Source organism: Phocoena sinus, chromosome 8 (assembly GCF_008692025.1).
Source record: "Phocoena sinus isolate mPhoSin1 chromosome 8, mPhoSin1.pri, whole genome shotgun sequence".
Lineage (NCBI taxonomy): Eukaryota > Metazoa > Chordata > Mammalia > Artiodactyla > Phocoenidae > Phocoena > Phocoena sinus.
Genome location: NC_045770.1, coordinates 84,969,792 through 84,993,448, shown reverse-complemented (window position 1 = coordinate 84,993,448; position 23,657 = coordinate 84,969,792). Strand labels below are relative to the sequence as shown.

The window sequence follows — 23,657 nt, the reverse complement described above, 5'->3', positions numbered from 1 at the left end:
ATTCAACAACAAATAACAAGTTTGTTTGTTTTTGCAGTACGCGGGCCTCTCACTGTTACGACCTCTCCTGTTGCGGAGCACAAGCTCCAGATGCGCAGGCTCAGCGGCCACGGCTCACGGGCCCAGCCACTCCGCTGCATGTGGGATCTTCCCGGACCGGGGCACGAACCGGTGTCCCCTGCATCGGCAGGCAGACTCTCAACCACTGCGCCACCAGGGAAGCCCAACAAGGAAGTTTTTAAATGGACAAAAGAATAGACATTTCTCCAAAGATGATATCAAATGGCCAATATGCACATGAAAAAGTGTTCAACATCACTAGTTAAAGAAATGCAAATCAAAACCACCATGGGATATCACCTCATACCCATTAGGATGGCAAAAACGAAAGGAGGAGGCAAAAGGGGAGGAGGGTAAATGGAAGTAACCCAAATGTCCACAGATGGAAGAAATGGATAAACAAAATATGGTATATGCATACAATAAAATATATTCAGCCTTAAAAAGGAAGGAAATCCTGTCACACGCTACAACATGGATGAAACTTGAGGACATTATGCTAGGTGAAATACACCAGTCACAAAAAGACAAGGACTGTATGATTCTGCTTACATGAGATATTTCAAATAGTCAAACTCATAGAAACAGAAAGTAGAAAAAGTAGAATGATAGTTACCGGGGCTGGGGAGAGGGAGAAAAGGGGTGGTGTTGTTTAATGAGTACAGAGTTTCAGATACGCAAGATGAAAAAGTTCTAGAAATCCATTTCACGCCAACTTGAACATACTTATTAACACCACTGAACTACATGCTTAAAAGTGGTTAAGACAGTAAATACTATGTGTTTTTTCACAATAAAAAATGAAAAATAATTTCCATATTAAAAATAATTTTGGCCACCAAATTGTTAGCTCAAGATGATATAGCACAGATATCAGTTTGTTTTTCTAATATGTAGGTAGCAGTATGGACAAAATTTTTCAGAGTGAAATACATAAAGAAAGGGGTTAGCTAAGTACAAAAGTGGTCTAATATTATGTAGCAATTTTTAGAATAATTATGTTTAACTTTCCTTCCTAAATATTAATGTATCTCAAATTATAATTCAGTAAATAATTCTAAAACAAACTGTAAAAGGTTTTTTTAATTCCCATCAATAATCAAGATTTCTATTTTTCACCTATTAGAAATTGAAAATTGTCTAAATCTAAGTAAAAAGAAAAAAGAGGAGTTAACTAAAATTCAGAAAGTGTCTTAGCTAGTCACGTTGATCTGAAAGTATTTAAAGTGACTTAAATCACTCAATCGTGAAACTAAAGGAACTTAGTCACAGTTGCAACTAAAATATTATCATCAAAAAGCTTCATGAAAGTTTAGCAAGGTGGGCTTCCCTAGTGGTGCAGTGGTTAGGAATCCACCTGCTAATGCAGGGAACACGGGTTTGAGCCCTGGTCCGGGAGGATTCCCCATGCCACGGAGCAGCTGGGCCCGTGTGCCACAACTGCTGAGCCTGTGCGCTCTGGAGCCCGCGAGCCACAACTACTGAGGCCCATGCACCTAGACCCTGTGCTCCACAACAAGAGAAGCCACCGCAATGAGAAGCCCACTCACCACAACAAAGAGTAGTCCCCGCTCACCGCAACTAGAGAAAGCCAGTGTACAGCAACAAAGACCTGATGCAGCCACCAAAAAAAAGTTTAGCAAGGTAAAGACATAAAAGATCAAATTTCAATTCTATTTAATCAAACATTTTGAATCTTACACTTTGAAGTTTATATCCCTCCCCCACACCCAAAACTCTGCTTTTGATTATAGCCACACTCTAGGGCTTCCCTGGTGGCGCAGTGGTTGAGAGTCCGCCTGCCAATGCAGGGGACACGGGTTCATGCCCCGGTCGGGGAAGATCCCACATGCCGCAGAGCGGCTAGGCCCGTGAGCCATGGCCGCTGAGCCTGTTCGTCCGGAGCCTGTGCTGTGCTCCGCAACGGGAGAGGCCACAACAGTGAGAGGCCCGCGTACCGCAAAAGAAAAAAAAAAAAATCCACTCTCTAGGAAACTACCAGTATATTCCATGGATATTAAGAACTATGATAACTATTTTTGGCATTTAATTTGAAAGTGTTTAAGACCTAATTGCATTTATTTACTTTTTATTATAGAAAATTTCAAATACGTACAGTTGAACCACCATCTACCAATCACCCAGCTTCAAAAATTACCAGTGCATCAACAAAAAGACTCTAAAATTATAATGGCTACCCACTAGGTGGTAGTTGGAAAATCCCAGGTATATTACATTTATAAATACTTCAACAGGGGACTTCCCTGGCAGTCCAGTGGTTAAGACTCCGAGCTCCCAATTCAGGTCCCTGAATCGGGGACCATTCGGGTTCGGTCCCTGGTTGGGGAACTAGGAACCCACATGCTGCATGGGGCAGGGAAAAAATAAATTTTTAAAAAATTAACTTTTTCAGGGGGGCAGGAGGGCTGTGTTGGGTATTAGCTGTAACATGCAGGAATCTTTGTTGCGTTGCACGGGCTTCTCTCTAGTTGTGGCATGCTGGGCTTTTGTTTGTTTGTTTGTTCTCTCTAGTTGTGGCACACAGGCTCCAGAGCGCGTGGGCTCTGTAGTTTGCAGCACGTGGGCTCTCTCGTTGAGGCGCAAGGGCTCGGTAGTTGTGGCACGCAGCCTTAGGTGCCCTGCAGCATGTGGGATCTTAGTTCCCCGACCAGGGATCAAACCTGCGTCCCCTGCATTGGAAGATGGATTCTTTATCACTGGACCATGGGGGAAGTCCCAGAAAATTTTTTAAAACAATACCTCAAAGGTACTTTAATAACCACAATTCTCACATTAAAAAATTCAGTAATTCCTTAATATCGTCTGACATCCCATTTTTCTCTACTGCCTTATAATTGTCTCTTTACAGTTGATGTGTTCAATTAGTATTTAAATGGAGGTCACATATGAAATTTCTATTTAAATAGTTTCATAGAGTAAGATTACTCTACAGAAACTTATATTGAAAAAAAAAAGTCCAAAGATATACAGTTAACCAAAAGCAAATTGCAAAACAATGTATTCTGTGACACTGTTTTTGTTTAAATATTTTTCTTAATATATGATAAGAAAAAGTAGTCATTTCTAGGGGATAAACAATAACCACTGATTTGGGGGAATTATAAAAACAGCCTAAAGTAACTTAAATTTAAAAGCAAAATGTCATGATTTAGCTTAAAAATTTTTTAAGGCTATTATTTCACTTCCTCTGATTCAGGCAGTCATGTCTAGTAGAGCTTTCCAGGTTAAGTGTATATATATAGAAATATACTCTGAATCATAATGACATTCTTATTTGACAAATGAGAAAGCTGAGGCCATGGAAGTCAGGTGTTTGTCTAAACTCACACACAATTTAAGTCAACAAATATCAACCATAACAAAGCATCTATCTCCTCAAGGGAAAAAAATTAATTCTAGTAAAAAACAAAATAGACACATTAATACTAAAACGTATCTCAAATCTATCGATTTCTTTCCACTGGCACCACCTCTTCTCTGTGGATTGATTACTTTAATGCCTCCTTCCTAATGGTTTTTATACTCCTACTTTCATTCTTGTCCCCTTCCCCCTTGAAAGAGCAGCCAGAGAGATAAAGACATAAACCATACTGTGGCTACCCTCCAACCTCAAGTCACACCTCTACTACTATACCCACTCCAACAGGCCGAAGTCTCATTGGCAGGCTTTCAGATTCTTTACCTAACCAAGCTCTTTCTAATCTCAGAGCCTTCACATGTGCTCTTTCCTCTGTCTAGGTCTCTCATTCCAACCACCGTGGATGGCAGGCTCCCATCAGATCTTAGTTTAATATATCATGTCCTTAGAGCTTTTTCCCTGTCCACTCAATCTAAAGTAGGTCCCTACAACTGATTAGCTATTTGGAAAAAGAACATTAGATCCACACCTCACACCAATTACAAGAATAAACCCGAAATGGATTAGAGATCTAAATGCTAAAAAACTATCTCAATAAGTACTAGAAGAAAAGAGGACAAATGCCTCTTTAAACTTGGTGTACGAAAAAGGCTTTCTAACTATGATTTAAAATCCAGAAGCAATAAAAGATTGATGAAATTGACCACACACACACACACAAAATTTTCACAAGGCAAAAAACATAAAAAATGAAAACAAAATTTTTAAAAAGGGCAACATATATCATACATAAAGAGCTAATATCCCTCATATATAAAGAAATCTTAAAATCTGAGGGACAAAGGACCAAATGCTTGATAGAAAAATGGGCAAAAGATATGAATAGGCAACTCACAAACATACACACACATACACACACACACCCTATAATTTTAAAATGATCCTTAAACATGAGATATTTAACTTCACTCATAAGACACATGCAAATTAATATCACAAATATACCACGCTTGGCAAAATTTTAAAAGAATGACAACATATTCTGTTGGCAAGGCAATATAGAAGCAGGCACTATCATACATTGTTGATTAGAATGCAAATTTATACAGTCCTTACTGAAAAGAATTTGGCAATATTTAACAAAACTACACATGTATTTACCTTTTGACTAATTCCACTTCTGGAAATTTACCTTGAAGATGCAACTCCAACAAGACAAAAATACATATGTACAGAGTTATTCTTTGCAATTGTTTGTAATTGGGATACACAATAGTTAGAAAAATGGTTAGGAATTCCCTGGAAGTCCAGTGGTTAGGACTCTGTGCTCTCACTGCTGAGGGCCCAGGTTCAATCCCTGATTGGGGAACTAGGATCCCACAAGTCGTGTGGTGCAGCCAAAAAAAAAAAAAAGAAAAAAGAAAAATGGCTAAATAAACTATGGTAATACACACCATAAAGTGCTATTAAGCAGCAAAACAGAATGAGAAAGATCTCTGTGAACTGACATGAAGCGATTTCCAGGAAACACTGTTAAGGGAAAATAGCCAAGCACAAACAGGTATCTACAGTAAGTTATCTTTCTTATAAAAGGGGAACTGAGACATTTATCTGCTTACTTGCACCCACTGCCAAACACACACACACACACACACACACACACACACACAGAGAATAAAGTAAAAAACCAATGATTATGATTACCAAAAGGAGTTGGGTAGGAATGAGGTAGAAAGAATGAGGGGGAGTCACGGAAGAGGGGGCATGACACTTCTGAGATAACATTTTAATACTGCTCTGATTTTCAGAACTATGTTAATGTTTCAAATAGTCAAATAAACAAGGATATAAAGGACCCAAAATGGAATACAATGAAATGAACTTAATTATATTTCAAATAAATAACAATCACATTGAAGATGGGGGAAAGGGGAGTTGAGGAAGAACTAACCTAAGTAACTTTGGAACCCAGTACTTTGAATACATCCTCCAAGTCTAAGGCTAAAGAATAAAACAACTATAAATAAATACATACTCCGGCTAGTAAATTAGCAGTGGTATGGGTTAGCAATTCCAAAACTACTTGAAGTGTATTCTAGAATTGAGCAAAGAAATAACATTGTGGATAATGAGAGCCAAGTTTCTTCATGTCAGAGAAGAGATCATAAATAAAGGAAGAGGACAGAATGCACTCTGAGGTGTCAGAACTAAACATATCAGTATGAAATCATCGTTTTAATATATAAACAGATAGATACAGAATTACATACACACACACACACACACACACACACACACACACACACACACACACATATATATCTTCTAGCTTTGCCACTCAAAGGACCTAAAAGCAGTAACACCCTAGTACCAATGAGCACATCTGGGACTAGCATCCAGATCTTGTTTCCTAAATACCATTATCTCCAATAACAGGAACCAATGGTCCTTAGAAAAATGGCCAATACCAAGCATTGAGCAGGAAAAGTACAAAGTAAGCCTGGAACATCTTGTGCTGTCAGCAAGTAAGCTCTCAAGGAAGGACAGGGCCATGTTGAAGGGATACAGGAGCAAGCTTAAAAAGGCTCTTCTTACTAGACAGTGTAGGACAATTGTGCAGTAAAACAAATGACAAGGAATAGATTATAACCCACTGAATATGAATCTATAAGTCTATACAACAACAAACAGAGTGAAGGAAAGCTCTTCCTTACAGGAGAATTCCTTACACAGAGGAATGATAATGATAAAGTTAGAAAATCATCATTTTGCAACCCCACACTTAATAACTGTTAAAGGCCATATTCATCAATGGATGCTAAAATTGGTCTATGAAAATAAGATGAGAAACAGTATATATGAATAGTCTCAAAGTACCTCTCCACAAGATACTTATTAATCACAAAGAAAAAAACCTTATAGTAGAAAAATCTGGCAGTCACCACCTCAGTCAAGTGATCAAAGTTAACATTACTAGTAATGGGACGAATTGACAACATGTGCCTCCTGATATGTGAGAACAAAACATCACTTCTGTAAGGTAAAACACGTAACATGAAAACATCAGACAAACCCAAACTAAGGAAGTTCTACAAAATAACTGGCCAGTACTCTTGAAAAGTGTCAGGATCATGAAAGGCAAAGAAAATAAGGAGCTAATCCAGATAAGAGGACACTAGAGAGATATATGTGGCAAATAATGCAATGTGTGATTTTTTTTCTACATTGAGATATAGTTGATATACAATAGTATGTACAGGTGTATAACATAGTGATTCACAATTTTTAAAGGTTACATTCAATTTATACTTATTATAAACTACTGGCTATATTCCCTGTGTTCTACAATATATTGCTGTATCTTTATTTTATACATAACAGTTTGTTCCTCTTAACCCCCTACCCTTATCTTGCCCCTCCCCCAACCCATCTCCCCAATGGTAATGACCAGTTTGTTCTCTATATCTGTTTCCTTTTTGTTATATTCACTAATTTTTTAGATTTCACATATAAATAAGTGTTATCATACAGTATTGTCTTTCTCTGTCTGACTTATTTCACTTAGCATTATACCCTCTAAGTACATCCGTGTTGTTGCAATAGCAAAGTTTCAGTCTTTTTTATGGCTGAGTAGTACACCACTGTATATATATATATATTGCAATGTGTAAACTTGAATTCTGGGCAAGAAAAAAGTCAACAGTAAGACAACTGGCAAAATCTGAATTGAGTCTATAAATAAGTTACTAGTACTAAAGTGATTTTCATTTCCTCAAATCAAATAGTACTGAGCAGTTCAAACAGTTCATCAAATCAATAATACTGATGTTAGCCAATGATGATTCTGATTATTGCACTGGGGTTATGCAAGAGAATGTCCTTAAGTTTAAGAATACTGTGTATTCCTAAACATAAGGACATTCTCTTACATATAATTATTTAGAGGTAAAGGGGCTTTACATCTAAAACTTGCTCTCAACCACTGTAACAACAGAAAAAATATACCTATGTATCTGTATGTGCACACACACAGAAAAAGAATGAGTAATACGGGTTTCCCTGGTGGCACAGTGGTTAAGAATCCACCTGCCAATGCAGGGGACACGGGTTTGAGCCCTGGTCCGGGAAGATCCCACATGCTGCGGAGCAACTAAGCCTGTGTGCCACCATTACTGAACCTGCACTCTAGAGCCTGTAAGTCACAACTACTGAGCCTGCGTGCCACAACTACTGAAGCCTGCATGCCTAGAGCCCGTGCTCCACAACAAGAGAAGCCACCGCAATGAGAAGCCCATGCACCACAATGAAGAGTAGCCCCCGCTTGCCACTGCAACTAGAGGAAGCCCTCGCACAGCAATGAAGAAGGGAGGGAGGGAGGGAGGGAGGGAGGGAGGGAGGGAGGGAGGGAGGGAGGAAGGGAGGGAGGAGGGAAGGGAGGGAGGGAGGAGGGAAGGAAGGGAGGGAGGAAGGGAGGGAGGAGGAGAGGGAGGGAGGAAGGGATGGAGGGAGGGAGGGAGAGGGGAGGGAGGGAGGGGGAGGGAGGGAGGGGAGGGGGAGGGAGGGGGAGACGGAGGGGAGGAAGGGAGGGGGAGGGGGAGGGGAGGAAGGGAGGGGGAGGGGAGGAAGGGAGGGAAGGAAGGGAAAGAAAAGAAGAATGAGTGATAAAACTAGGGTGGTAAAATGCTTATACTTGGAGAATCTGCATACAATTCTTTGCACTATTTTTGTACCTTTCTTATGTCTAAAATTATTACAAAGTAAAAAGTTAAAAAACAAGATAAAACAAAAAAAAGTAAGTATCCTGTTAGTCTCTCTCCCTGTCCTTTTCCCATTACTTTTTGGTTATCTACATATTAGATTGTAAACATCATAATGGTGGGGTCTATATTTTTGCTCCTCAATGTGTAACCAGCACCCAGCACAATATTTTACACTTTATAGGCACTAAATATTCTGAATGACAGACTTAATCATGGGGCTATATTACAGTTTTCTATTCACATATCTTTTCACTGAGGTCTCCATCAACTGATGAATGGATAGATAAAATGTGGTATATCTATACAATGGAATTATTTGGCAACAACAACAAAAAATGTGAAGTGTTGATACATGCTACAACATAGATGAATTTTGAAAACATTACACTAAGTGGAAAAAAGCCAGTTAAAAAAGACAATGTACTGTATGATTACATTCATGAGATGTTTGTAAAATGCAAATCTGTAGAGACAGAAAGTAGATTTTTTGTTGCCTAGGGCTAGAGATGGGAAGATTGTGGAAAGATGGCTAAAGAGTGTTGGGGAGCAGGGATCGGGGTTCTTGAGGGGTAAGGAAAATATTCTAAAATTGTGGTGATGATGCACAACTATGAATACACTAAAAGACAATGAATTGTACACTTTAAATGGGTAAAATTCATAGCATGTGATTTATAGCTCAATAAAGGTGTTTTCAAAAAAAAAAAAAACTTTAAGAGCTCTGTCAAAATTTTTATTTGAAGGCCTGATATAGTAGTAAAGTAATCTATGTCTGTGACCACAATATATGACACTGAAAACCACTTCATTATAGACTTTTGGAATCTTCTGTTAAAACTTCTGTTAAGGGCTTCCCGGGTGGCGCAGTGGTTGAGAGTCCGCCTGCCGATGCAGGGGACACGGGTTCGTGCCCCAGTCCGGGAAGATCCTACATGCCGCAGAGCGGCTGGGCCCGTGAGCCATGGCCGCTGAGCCTGTGCGTCCGGAGCCTGTGCTCCGTAACAGGAGAGGCCACAACAGTGAGAGGCCCGCGTACCGCAAAAAAACCCAAAAACAAACAAAAAAGACTTCTGTTAAAACTAAACCCAGTTGACAACTTTTTATTTGTCTAATTAAAGATTCCTAAGCAAAAACAACTTTTATGATACAGAGAAGAAGCTGCCAGCAATTTCAGCCAATACTGAGCTCTAAGGTAAGGGTGAGTTTGTGAGAGAACACTCCTTAAGACTAGCCAATCCTGGGAATTCCCTGGAGGTCCAGTGGTTAGGACTTGGCGCTTTCACGGGGGCCGTGGCCCGGGTTTAATCCCGCAAGCCAAAAACAAACCAAAAAAAGTCTAGTCAATACTAACTCCTTCTCTACTTTCAAGTCTCATTCAAGTCAAGGGTCAACATTCCCCCAGACACCCACTCTGAACCCTCACATTAGGCTAAGGGCTCTCCTCTGGGTTCCCACAGCACCCTGCACACACTTCTACCCTAGAACTTCTTGACACAAACTATTTTTCTCCTCCATTAAATGATGAAACCATGTTTTATCTGTATCCCTAGCACCTAGCACAATGCCAGCACACAAAAAGGGCTCAACAAAAATTGTGTTAATCTTGCATTGTAAACTTGGACCTGTGCGAACTGTATAAGCCTCAGTTTTCTATTTCTTAAATAGGAATTCCACCAAGCATCTATCTAAGAACACAGAGATTGAGACATGAGGAACAAACTAGGAATTATATGTAGAAGCACCTGAAAAAAGGATGCAGTATACATACACAATCTTCTGTTATTATAAAGTACCCTATATAAAATACTAGTTATTTTTTTATGGGTCATTCTGTGTGCCTTAACTTTGTTACAGGAACTTTGTCTTTGATACTTCAGGGTCTAAAAAGGCATGAGGGGTTGGGAATGCCCTAAACCAAAACTGATAAGCTTGAATTGTTTTTTACCATTACATATCTCTTTGTCAACTGTCACATGGAAAAGAGCAGCATTTACTTCAACAACAACTAACGCTAAAAATAAGTAGCAAAGAATACAACCGCTATACAGGTTACTTTCCAGCCCACTTTCCTGTCTCTATGCTCTGAAATGACTCAGAACCACAGGCTAAAATTCTATATTTAAAAAAGAAGAAAAAGATATTTATGACCTGAATGTTGCCACCACACCTCATAAATACAGCACCTTCTGCTGCTAAAACCTTTTATGCATTCAAGAGCCCTACGTGTTCTTGACAGAAACCATACTCAAGCAGCTGAATTTAGAACATGCTGACCTTGAGCAAATCAATGCCCTTAGCATGTACTTCTGGCTTATATCACTACAAGAGCTAGACAGCCTCACCATCTATAGTAGTCAACAATTTCTGGCCACAATCCGCTGTCTATTTTAAGATATCCCTACTATGCTTCTGTGTTGCACAGTTCAAAAAAATAGAATAACACATGAATCTGTGTTTAAATGCAAATCGTTTACTTTGGAACCTGGGCTATGTGTATTCCCACTGTGATTAGCTCAAAAATATTTAATTTGGTAAGTTTCACTTCCTGCTTTCTTTTTTTTTTTTTTTTTAGCAATTTGAAAAAAATTTTTTTTCTTTTTTTATTTTATTTATTTTTTAGCTGTGTTGGGTCTTCGTTGCTCCACACGGGCTTTCTCTAGTTGCAGCGAGCGGGGGCTACTCTTCATTGCGGTACACGGGCTTCTCATTGAGGTGGCTTCTCTTGTTGCGGAGCACAGGCCCTAGAGCGCACTGGCTTCGGTAGCTGTGGCACATGGACTCAGTAGCTGTGGCTCTCAGGCTCTAGAGCGCAAACTCAGTAGTTGTGGCACACGGGCTTAGTTGCTCCGCAGCATGTGGGATCTTCCTGGACCAGGGCTCGAACCCGTGTCCCCTGCATTGGCAGGCAGATTCTTAACCACTGCACTACCAGGGAAGTCCCTCATTTTTTAAATACAATCTATTTTAAACAAAGAGTTTAAAAAAAATCAAGTATGAGACACCTCTGCTTATTGCCTAATCAGGTTTATAACAAAAACTAAGGCAGAGGGACTTCCCTGGTGGTCCAGTGGTTGAGAATCTGCTTTCCAATGCACGGGACTGGGTTCAATCCCTGGTCACGGAACTAAGATCCCACATGCCATGGGGCAACTAAGCCCGCGTGGGGCAACTAAGCCTGTGCTGCAACTACTGAGCCCCTGCACCACAACTACAGAGCCCACACGCCCTGGAGCCTGCATGCCACAACTAGAAAGCCCATGCACCACAAATACTGAGCCTGCACACTCTGGAGCCTGCACGCTGCAACTACTGAGCCCACGCACCACAACTAGAGAGAAGCCCATGCACTGCAACGAAAGATCCCACATGCCGCAACTAAGACCCAATGCAGTGTGATGAATTGGGAGATTGGGATTGACAATATATACACTAATATGTATAAAATGGATAACTAATAAGAACCTGCTGTATTAAAAAATTAAATAAAATTCAAAAAAAGGACCCAATGCAGCCTTAAATAGATAAACAAATAAATATTTTTAAAAAAAACTAAGGCAGAATTGACAAAGCTCCAAATAAAAAGTACAAATACTGAAAAATAATGATTACCTGCTATTTTTATGCAAAATTATACTAGACATTAAAACACTAGCTGACGACTTCCCTGGTGGCGCAGTGGTTAAGAATCCTCCTGCCAATGCAGGGGACACGGGTTCAAGCCCTGGTCCGGGAAGATCCCACATGCCGTGGAGCAACTAAGCCTGTGTGCCACAACTACTGAGCCTGCGCTCTAGAGCCCACGAGCCACAACTACTGAGCCCACGTGCCACAACTACTGAAGCCCGTGTGCCTAGAGCCCATGCTCCACAACAAGAGAAGCCACTGCAATGAGAAGCCTACACACCGCAACGAAGAGTAGCCCCCGCTCGCCACAACTAGAGAAAGTCCGTGCACAGCAACAAAGACCCAATGCAGCCAAAAATAAATGAAATAAAATAATTTTTTTAAAAAACACTAGCTGATTTAGGGCTACATTACATTTTCACCAATCTACCATAATATTTATAAACTCTTCGAACTCTTCATCCAACTGACATAAACTCCATTTTTAAATTTTTTTATCCAAGAAACACCAAGTACTGTTTTTACAAATAAGAGCCTCATTTTTTTTTTATCTAAACACAGAACCTGTAATTTAGCAACTGTATAGCTTCTGAAATTCAGGTAAATTATTTACTTGAAATGTATGTATAAAAACAAATTAGAAACTACTAGTTGTACTTAGCAGTTATTCATAGCTTATTTTTCTATTCCCAAAAGAGGCTAATATTTGTGCAAAGACCTAATGCTAAAAACCAATATCATAAAATATTTAGTGTCTTAGACTGCTTTTTAAAGGATTTCCTTTACTCTCTTGAAACATTTAACAAACAGATCATCTCAAGTATAAAAAATAAAGCTCTTTTTTACTCTCATCCAAAAGATTTCAAATAAAGAAAAGGAGTCTAGGTATCACACATAACTAAATCTGATATGCCAAATAATGCAGGACCCAAATATAATGAAGTCATTTACTAACAAGTGAACTAAAAATAGAGCCCAAGCAGCTGGAGCCTGGGGGTTTATATAATATGCTAGCTGACTTCTAAAAGCTCCTAAGACAGAATCCACAGAATACAAAGGCAAGAGGGAAACAACACCATTCCTCTCATGCTGTTAAATCAGATATTAAAATAACTTTTCCAGAAAAATATTAAGTAAAAGCTAATCTTGTGTTACATTAAATTGAAAAAAAATTGTCAAGAGCACAGAGGATCAAATAAATCTAATTAAATCTAATTAATCTAATTGTCAATTAAGACTCACTACAGTGCCACACTACAATACCTTTTAAACCATCTAAAAGGTTTTAAGGGACTTCCCTGGTGGCACAGTGGTTAACAATCCGCCTGCCAATGCAGGGAACACGGGTTCAATCCCTGGTCCGGGAAGACCCCACATGCTGCGAGCAACTAAGCCCATGTGGCACAACTACTGAGCCTGCACTCTAGAGCCCAAGAGCCACAACTACTGAGCCCGCACGGCACAACTACTGAAACCCACGCACTCTAGGGCACGCATACGCAACTACTGAGCCCACATGCTGCCAACTACTAAAGCCCACGTGCCTAGAGTCCACGCTCCGCAACAAGAGAAGCCACCTCAACAAGAAGCCCACACACCGCAGCGAAGAGCAGCCCCCGCTCGCCTCAACTAGAGAAAAGCCTGCACACAGCAACAAAGACCCAACACAGCCAAAAAATAAAAATAAATTAAAAACAAATATTTTAATAAAATTTTTTAAATAAAAAAAAGGTTTTAAGAACAGTATCTAGCACTCTAATACTAAAAATTATAACATCAGGAATATAAAGGGTAAATTAGGCTATATTCCTAATTTCTAACATATATTTTAGTAAACTTAATTATCACCAAGTGACATAAATTTGGGTTTCCTTCTGATAAACTATTAATGGTAGAACATATGTTTGGAGCTGATTTTTGTAGTAGCTAATTTCTGCTTTATCTTGTCCTGGGTACTAAGGCATATATTTGCAAGAAGCTAATCAGGGTGACAGGTATAGTACAAAGGCAGATGCAATACCAGAAAATAACTACCCCGTGTTGGGCCTAAATATATAATCCTCATGTTCTAACAATTTCCAACAATAAACTTCATGTGTTCATCTATTTACTAACTTATTAATAATGGCCAATATTGGCAGATCCTGTACCTGCCCACTGTGCTGGGGCTCGTGGGGCTCCAGAATACACCAAGATCATAAACTCATTTAGGCTGAAATGAAAAGAATTTCCCAAAATTATAAGACTATGAATTCAGGGACCTCCCTGGTGGTGCAGTGGTTAAGAATCCACCTGCCAATGCAGGGGACACAGGTTCCAGCCCTGGTCCGGGAAGATCCCACATGCCGCCGAGCAACTAAGCCCGTGTGCCACAACTACTGAGACTGCACTCTAGAGCCCGTGAGCCACAACTGCTGAGCGCGCAGGCCTAGAGCCCGTGCTCCGCCAACGAGAGAAGCCACCGCAATGGGAAGCTCATGCACTGCAATGAAGAGTAGCCCCCACTCATCGCAACTAGAGAAAGCCTGCGCACAGCAACGAAGACCCAACGCAGCCAAAAATAAATTTAAAAAAAAATACTATGAATTCAAAAACATTTACAAACTAAAGACAATATTTTGAATCATAGTAATCATTAGCTACCTTCAAGACCATCTATTGTACTCCAGGCTGTAGTACACAGAAATTATTTTCTTCTTCAAATTCCACCCATAGCACCAACACCAAAACAACATTTACCTAAAGCATATATGGAAAGACCATACTAAAACTTGTTATGAAAAAGTGGCCTGAACATTTGTGGCAGCCGCGGAAGTGTGTTTAAATCTTAAAATCACTAATCTGAATTTTTATAACTTTTCTAAATGTTCAGTTACATCAGATGTGTCATTAAAAAGCTAGCTCTCTTAAGTGCTGAAAAGTGCCCAAAGATATGTACAAAAATTACTATAAACCCTTTCTCAATATTTAGACTTCTGTTTAATTATCACTGATCACCTATTATTCCTTCAGGTCCTCTATTAACAATAAAAATAACCAATGTCTTTAGCACAGAACTTTGCAGTAGCAATTTCTATTCTGCTTGAGCAGATTTTATGCCTAAATTTTTTTCTTTTTAGTATGAGTTCACTTGTTCCCTCTGTCCTTTGTTTCTTTTCCTGCCTTCTCTTGTGTTTTGGGGGGTTTTCTTTACATCGTTTTTGGAGTATAATTGCTTCATAATGTTGTGTTAGTTTTTACTGTACAACAAAGTGAATCAGCTATACATACACATATATCCCCATATCCCCTCCCTCTTGCGTCTCCCTCCCACCCTCCCTATCCCACCCCTCTAGGTGGTCACGAGCTGATCTCCCTGTGCTATGCGGCTGCTTCCCACTAGCTATCTATTTTACATCTGGTAGTGAAAAATGTCCATGCCACTCTCTCACTTCATCCCAGCTCCCCTTTCCCCACCTGTGTCTTCAAGTCCATTCTCTACGTCTGTGTCTTTATTCCTGTCCTGCCCCTAGGTTCTTCAGAACCTTCTGGTTTTTTTAGATTCCATATATATGTGTTAGCATACGGTATTTGTTTTTCTCTTTCTGACTTACTTTACTCTGTATGATGGTCTCTAGGTCCATCCACCTCACCACAAATAACTCAATTTCGTTCCTTTTTATGTATGCCTAGATTTTTAAAACCTCAAGCCTAAACTGAACTTATCTTGATCTCTATTTATCCGAAGCAGTCTTTTTCACCACATACACACACAAAATTGTTTCATTCAGCAAAAATTCAACATTTAACAAATAACCAAAAAATAGTTGTCACCTACCTGTAGTACCGAGATTGCAGATATGTTGAACAAACAGTCTTTGATACGTGACTGGCAGACCCAAAGTCTATTACTTTAACCCTATATGGCTGTCGAACAGGATCCACCAACATAATATTCTCTGGTTTGAGGTCTGCGTGAATTAAACCAAGACTTTTCAATTTTTTCAGTGCAGTGGCCACTTGCTGAAGAATGGGTCGAATTACTTTTAGTGGCAGAGGACTGAACTTATTTTGTTTCAGAAAGTCATACAAGTTTTGTTCCAGCATCTCAAAGACTAAACAAGTATGGTTACGGTGCTGAAAGCATTCATAAGCTCGTACAAAGTTATATTCATCAGCATTTTCAGTACTGAGCCTTGCTAATATGCTCACTTCTATCTGACCTTGACGTGCATAAGAAGGGTGGTTCTTCAAAATTTTGATTGCTACAATTTCATTTGTCCCTCTTTTCCAGCATTTGACTACCTGGCCAAAAGTGCCTCGACCAAGAAAATCAAGGACTTCATAAGTATTTTTCATGGAGCATAAGACTTCATGCTGTACTAACTGATAGTCACCTTCTCCAGTGGTACAATTCTGTTTTGTTCCTGTGGTAGCTGTCACAACTGTCACTGGATTTCCCATGTTGGTTTGCAACATTGCAGGAAGTATGGACAACTCATCCACAATCTGCATTGCGCTATGATTATCCAACTCCTCACTCTTGCGCTTCAATCCACATCGCTGGGGGCCTTCTAGGAAATTCAACCTGTGTCGCCACGCCCCAATCTGAGGTGCCTCCACTTGAGTTTGCTGCGCCTGAGCTGCTATAACCTTTGTAGCACCCGCAGTGCTTTTTAAAACAACAGCACTTGTCTGCAATGAAAGGTTGTGTCCTCGAGGTCTGTTAAATGGTATCTTTGTCTGAAAAGCACTACCCTTCGTGGGAGGATGAGAATTTCCAACGTTTCTACCATTCACATAGGTCCGTGGATAGTTTCTTTCCTGGAATACACAACTGCTTGGCTCTACTTTGAGTTTCTTCACACTACAAAAGGCACTTGACTGAGTTTGATAAATATACGGTGGGTAGACCAAGACTTGTGAGGCCATACCTGCAAAAGAAAAAAACGGCCATGTTAGCTACAAAAATTTCATTTTTTAAATCTCATGAAGAAAACATTTAAGGATCAAGTCCATAATTTATAAAAACAGTTAAATTCCATTAAGATTTTTTCCCCTTGGAGGAGAAAAACATTTTCAATGCTCCATTTTAGTTACTTAGTACTTCAGATATTTTGTGTATTGCATGAAAGGTCGGGACTAAACAGCTGAGTGCATTCATTTAATCAATAAATACTTACTGCTAAGCTACAATGGCCAAGATATGCCCTAAGAACTGTACCAACCAATTTCCCTCCAAAAGAAAAGGTACAGATCCTTAAACTGTACACATTTGGCAAAAGTAAAACATTCTATTACCAATATATCATTTATGAACCAATGACCAAAAACGAAAATATATATTACATAAATGTAGTTACATTCCATAAACCTAAAGCTCCAGAACTGCCTCAGGGAGAAAAAAAAATCAATTGTAAAAATAAGTATGTAAGCCAGATAGAGTTCGTTTTCACAATGTCCTCTTTACTTAACGTCATTTTCCACATCCACCCTTGTAGCAAACTCCTTTACATTCAAATCAAAGTGATACATTTTTTTTCTTTTTCTGGCTTGTGGGATCTTAGTCCTCCAACCAGGGATTGAACCCAGGCCCTCAGCAGTGAAAGCACTGAATCCTAACCACTGGACCGCCAGGGAATTCCTGAGACAATACCTTTTTTTTTTTTTTTTTTTTTTTTTAGACTTTCTATTTTATATTGGAGTATAGTTGATTAACAATGTTGTGTTAGTTTCAGGTTTACAGCAAAGTGATTCAGTTATACATGTATCTACTCTTTTTCAAATTCTTTTCCTATTTATGCTGTTACATAATATTGAGCAGTGTTCCCTGTGCTATACAGTAGGTCCTTGTTGGTTATCCATTTTAAATATAGCAGTTTATACATGTCAATCCCAAACTCCCTAACTACCCATTCCCCCCTGGTAATCATAAGTTCATTCTCTAAGTCTGTGAGTCTGTTTCTGTTTTGTAAATAAGTTCATCTTTTTTTTTTTTTTAAGATTCCACATGTAAGCGATATCTTATGATATTTCTCTTTCTGACTTACTTCACTCAGTATGACAATTTTCAGGTCCATCTATGTTGCTGCAAATGGCATTATTTCATTCTTTTTAATGGCTGAGTAATATTCCATTGGACAACACCTTCTTGATGAAGCCTTGCCTGGAACACCCACACTCACCCTCCAGGCAGAATTGGGCATTCAGTGCTCTCATAGAAGCTTACATATTCCTCTAATTAGCATTCATGATATGACATGCCTGACATTACACTGTAACTGTCAGCACATACAACAGTCTTTCACACTAGATCTGAAACAAAGTACTCATAATATAGAGTTGGTTTTCAATAAATGTTGGTTGGTTGAATTAACTTCAAAATATTTCCGTTCTCCACAATTTAAAAATCTGTATCATATTCTGGGCAGTCTCCTACCATTTTAACAAATCAAACATCAATTCTTTAACTCAAAAACAACAGATTGCCATCACTATATGTAATATATATAATATTTAAAATAATAAGAGCTACCACCTACTATGCAACAGTTTAACAAATGCTTTATTTGCAGTATTTTACTTAGTACCAATTTGCTGTTAAGGAAACTAAAGCTCAGAGGGACTAGGTAATTGGTTCAAAGTCACACAGCTAGGGTGTAGTAAAAGGAGCAGGAAAATACAATGCCCCTTCAGGTAAAAGGCATAAATTTATGCCTCCTTCAACTTCATAAACAATTCTTGTTACAACCTACCACTTTCCTAAGTTGACCTGGCTTTGGCAAGAAATCAGCTACAAAACCTTATTACACAAATTAAGATTTGTTGTTCAATGTGTAAGAGAAAATCATAAATTGAAATCCTGGAGTTCCAAACCTTTTCATCCATTTTCTTAAAATCTTGTTGGCATCTATTCTATACTTTTACTCAGGGGAAGTTTCAAAATTCCACCAATTATCATCTTTTTAATGAGGCCAAGCCACATCGAAAACTCATTCAAAACATATCAAGCTCACTCTCTAACTCACTTAACACTGTGAAGCTCCCCAACCTCATCTTCAACAACTTAACATTATCATGATTCTCCTTATTTCAAAGCACTTCTGTGACCCACACCCATAGAAACAGACACAATGACAGATGATGAAACTCACAAACAAGAGTTTCTAAAACAGCTCTTATAAATATACTGATGGATTTAAAGAAGAACATGAACATAAACAGGAGACACATGAAAATCATTTTTAAAATGGAACTGGTGAGCCTGGAGAACCCTACATACCATACATAGATGGTGGGAAAGAAATTTGGCAATGCCTAACAAAATTGCAAATGGATATGTTCTCTGATCAAGAATCAGATAACTCAGATACAGTACAAGACAGTCATGCAGCACTGTTTGTAAAGAAACACAACACTGGAAAAAACCTAAGCATCCATCCAAAAGGCATCAGTTAGATACACTCTGATACACAGACCAACCAGAGTCTTAAAAAAAAACAATGAAAACAATCTTTTTACCCTGCTATAACCTGATTCCCAAGATAATATTGTTACATGAAAAAGGCAAAATTCAGAAAAATGTGTACTTTACAACAGATATTACCACGTGTGTTTAATAAGGGGAATTATCAATATTTTTGCACATACATTAATTTGTGTACATACATAAAGAAGCTGTAGGTTTCTCCGCCTTAGAGAAAAATAACAAGAATACTGGGGGCAATAAGAAAGATTGACTTTACACTGTATGTCCTTTTTACCACCTTATTTTTTACTATGTACCTGTGTTACCTGTTCAAAAAAGTTTTTTAATCATCTGGGAAATCTATTAAAACATACAGATGAAACAATTTCAAGATGAAATAATATATCTGGGATATGCTTCAAAATAACAGATAAAGTGGATGGGGATATAGATAAAATGAAGTTAGCCATAAATTATTCATCATAGGAGCTTGATAGTGAATAAAAAGGGGTTCATTATACTATCCTATCTACTTTTGAATATGTATACATTTTTCCTTAATAAAAAGTTAAGTAAGGGACTTCCCTGCCAGTGGGTAAGACTCCACACTCCCAATGCAGGGGCCCGGGTTCAATCCCCGGTTAGGGAACTAGATCCCACACATATGGCGCAACTAAGAGTTCGCATGCTGCAACTAAGAGTCCACATGCCGCAACTAAGAAGTATGTATGCCGTACTCAAGATCCCACATACCGCAACTAAACATGCTACAACAAAGGTCCTGCGTGCCACACTAAGACCCTGCACAGACAAAATAAATAAATAAATAATTTTTAAAAAATGTTTAAAAACAAAAACTTAAGTAAACATATATTTAAAACTCCAGAAAAATTCTGATTCAGTAAATCTGTGGTGAGGTTCAGGTATCTGTATGTATACAAGTTCTCAAGGCCATTTATTGACAGATTCACACTAACTATTCACACTACTGAGAACCAATGATCTCATCTGTACAAAACCCTAGGCAAATTCAAGTCCTACCACTTCAGGGCCCTCAAGTCTGAAAAATCAGGATGAAGTCCTAGGGAATAAAATGCATACCACACTAGGCCAATCCATGCCACGTTAAATAAAGGTGTTATATGAACAACAGCTGAGATCCAAGTAACTGACCTAGAGATTTAAAAAAAAAAAAAAAATACTGCATTTCTTGGGGCTTCCCTGGTGGCGCAGTGGTTCAGAATCTGCCTGCCAATGCAGGGCACACAGGTTCGAGCCCTGGTCTGGGAAGATCCCACATGCCGCGTAGCAACTGGGCCCGTGAGCCACAAATACTGAGCCTGCGCATCTGGCGTCTGTGCTCTGCAACAACAGAGGCCGCAATAGTGACAGGCCTGCGCACCGCAATGAAGAGTGGCCCCCGCTTGCCACAACTAGAGAAAGCCCATGCACAGAAACGAAGACCCAACACAGACATAAATAAATAATAAATAAATACATTAAAAAAACAAAACAAAACTACTGCAATTTCTGAATCCAGCTGTCCCCACCTTTTCTTTTCCAACATGCCAAGCTGGAAGGCGAACAGCCCAAAGGTTCCAACCAGGGCCAACTAAAGGAAGCTTAGAAAAAGTAATTACCCCTCACCAACCACTGTACTCTGTGGGACCAACTTCAAAGAAAACTTTAGAAAATAAACACGGGGTAGGAATGTCACATAATTTACATAGCACATAAGAAGAAGTGGGTGAGGGGGTAATGCTGGAGATAGTTGTTATAACAGACCACAAGAAAAGAACTCTAAATTACTAATTAACTTGACTACTGTGACTCCCTACCACAGATATTAAGTCTTTCCCTTCTCCCACCCTCCATCAGATTAACTCCTGACCTGAGTATCTTATATTTGGTGTTTATGGAATTTACAGAGTATAGTTAGTACTCTGAGAAGCTGCTAAGTCCAGAGTCCAAAACACTGAATCAGTACAATACTACATATTTCCTATTATTTTTCATTGCAATATATACTGTTATACCTCTGCAGTTATATTTCATGACTTTATCATTTGTTCTTACCAACTGACTAAGAAATGAAGTTTTGAAATACCACCCTTTTGTGAGCTGGAACTGCCTATAAAATCACTCCAAGGACAGTCAAGACTCCTGTTAGGGACTTCTCTGGTGGCACAGTGGTTAAGAATCTGCCTGCCAATTCAGGGGACAAGGGTTCGAGCCCTGGTCCGGGAAGATCCCACATGCTGTGGAACAACTAAGCCCGTGATGAGCCACAACTACTCAGCCCATGTGCTGCAATTACAGAAGCCCAGGCTCACAGTGCCCACGCTCCGCAACAAAGAAGCCACCGCAATAAGAAGCCTGCGCACCGCAACGAAGAGTAATCCCCGCTCATCTCAACTGGAGAAAGCCCATGCACAGCAATGAAGACCCAATGCAGCCAAAAATAAATAAATAAAATAAATTTATTAAAAAAAAAAAAAGACTCCTGTCAGAGTAACCGTTAAGTTTCCATTCCTCAGGCTTAATAATCTCAGGTACTTTAACAGGCCTTATTTTTCCAAGCCTCTAAAAAAACTTTAAGACTCATCTGAATTCTATTCAAATTCTTCACATCCTGTTACAATTACCAAAACAGCAATGTAACCAATGTTGATAACTAAACCACCACTAACCATAAAGATACGGTTTCTTCTTTTTTTTTTTTTCTTATTACACACAATATCAGGCCTTCTGAAAACAGAGGGAGGTAGCAGAGATAGAAATACTTAGACTATCTTATATTCAATTTATTAGCCAATATCAAAGTTCTGGATCATCTTCTGCCAAACTTATACATAGCCCTATATATAATCAGGTTCTTCTTTAAAATATCCTGTGATATCACAAATACATTTAATTAAAGGTAAATAATGCCTTGCATTCTCCTCACTCAACTTTCTTCTTCTACTTGTTCAAATCTCAATTTTTTAACTTTTTTTCCTTAAAAAACTGTGGTAAAATATACATACATAACATAAAATTTATCATTTTTAAGTGCACAGCTCAGTGGCATTAAGGTCATTCACACTGTTGTGCAACCATCACCATTTTCCACCTCCAGAACTTTCCCCCCCACTCTGAAAACTAAAACAACTGTCCATTGTCCCCTCCCACTAGCCCCTGGCAACCACCTTTCTACACTCTGTATCTACAAATTTGACTACTCTAGGTACCCCCTATAAGTTTAATTATACAATATTTGTCCTTTTATAACTGGCTTATTCCACTCAGCATGTCTTCAAGGTTCATCCATGTTGCAGCATGTGTCAGAATCTCCTTCCTTTTTAACGCTAAGTAATTTCCCATTGCATGTTTATGCCATATTTTGTTTATCCATTCAGTCATCAAAAAGTATTTGGGTTGCTTCTACCATTCAACTATTGTGACTAATGCAGCTGTGAACATGGATGTACAAACATCTCTGCAAGACCTTGTTTGCAATTCTTTTGTATATATAGCCAGAAGAGGAATTGCTGGATTATAAGGTAATTCCTTTGTTTTTTGCTTTGTTTTGTTTTAGGCAGCACCACACGGGTTACAGGATCTTAGTTCCCCAACCAGGGATCGAACCCGTGAGCTTGGCAGTGAAAGTGCAGAGTCCTAACCACTGGTCCACCAGGGAATTACCACGGTAATTCCTTTTTTTTTTTTTTGCGGTACGCGGGCCTCTCACTGTTGTGGCCTCTCCTGTTGCAGAGCACAGGCTCCGGACGTGCAGGCTCAGTGGCCATGGCTCATGGGCCTAGCGGCTCCGCGGCATGTGGGATCTTCCCAGACCAGGGCACGAACCCGTGTCCCCTGCATCGGCAGGTGGACTCTCAACCACTGTGCCACCAGGGAAGCCCGGTAATTCCATTTTTAATTTGAGGAATCACTAGACTGTTTTCCATAGCAGCTGCACCATTTTACACTCCAACCCGTAGTGCACAAGGGTTCCAATTTCTCCATATCTCTGCCAATGCTTGTTATTTTCTTCTTTCTTCTTTTTTAACAATAGCCATCCTAATGGGTATGAAGGGGTATCTTACTGTGGTTTTCAAATCTCCATTTTTTTTAATCTAATTCTTCATCAATATTGGCTGCACTAACACCTAGAGCTTGATGTCATCAGTAGCTATAACACGTAAACTTTGTATTTTTTCATTTGAGTTATCGATGAATATTAAACATTACACTTAAGACTGAGCTCTACAGAAACCCATTCCCAAGTGATTACTGAACAAACCCCCTTCTTTCAGACCATCACTGAAAAGTATAGAAATTCTTAAATTACTAAAAACATCAAGTTTTAGGGACTTCCCTGGTGGCGCAGTGGCTAAGAATCCACCTG

The 23,657-nt window shown here is 39.1% G+C and overlaps 1 protein-coding gene across 4 annotated transcripts in view; it reads right to left on the bottom strand.

Annotated features, from left to right (window-relative positions):
* Positions 1-23,657, bottom strand: part of HIPK3 (homeodomain interacting protein kinase 3) — a 97,494-nt gene that overhangs the window by 52,384 nt on the left and 21,453 nt on the right. For all 4 annotated transcript variants that reach the window (XM_032638918.1, XM_032638921.1, XM_032638922.1 and 1 more), the window contains exon 2: positions 15,641-16,736. In XM_032638918.1, the coding sequence (XP_032494809.1) occupies positions 15,641-16,734 (1,094 nt within the window). In that variant the 5' untranslated portion in view covers positions 16,735-16,736. The remainder of the gene's footprint in view (positions 1-15,640; positions 16,737-23,657) is intronic.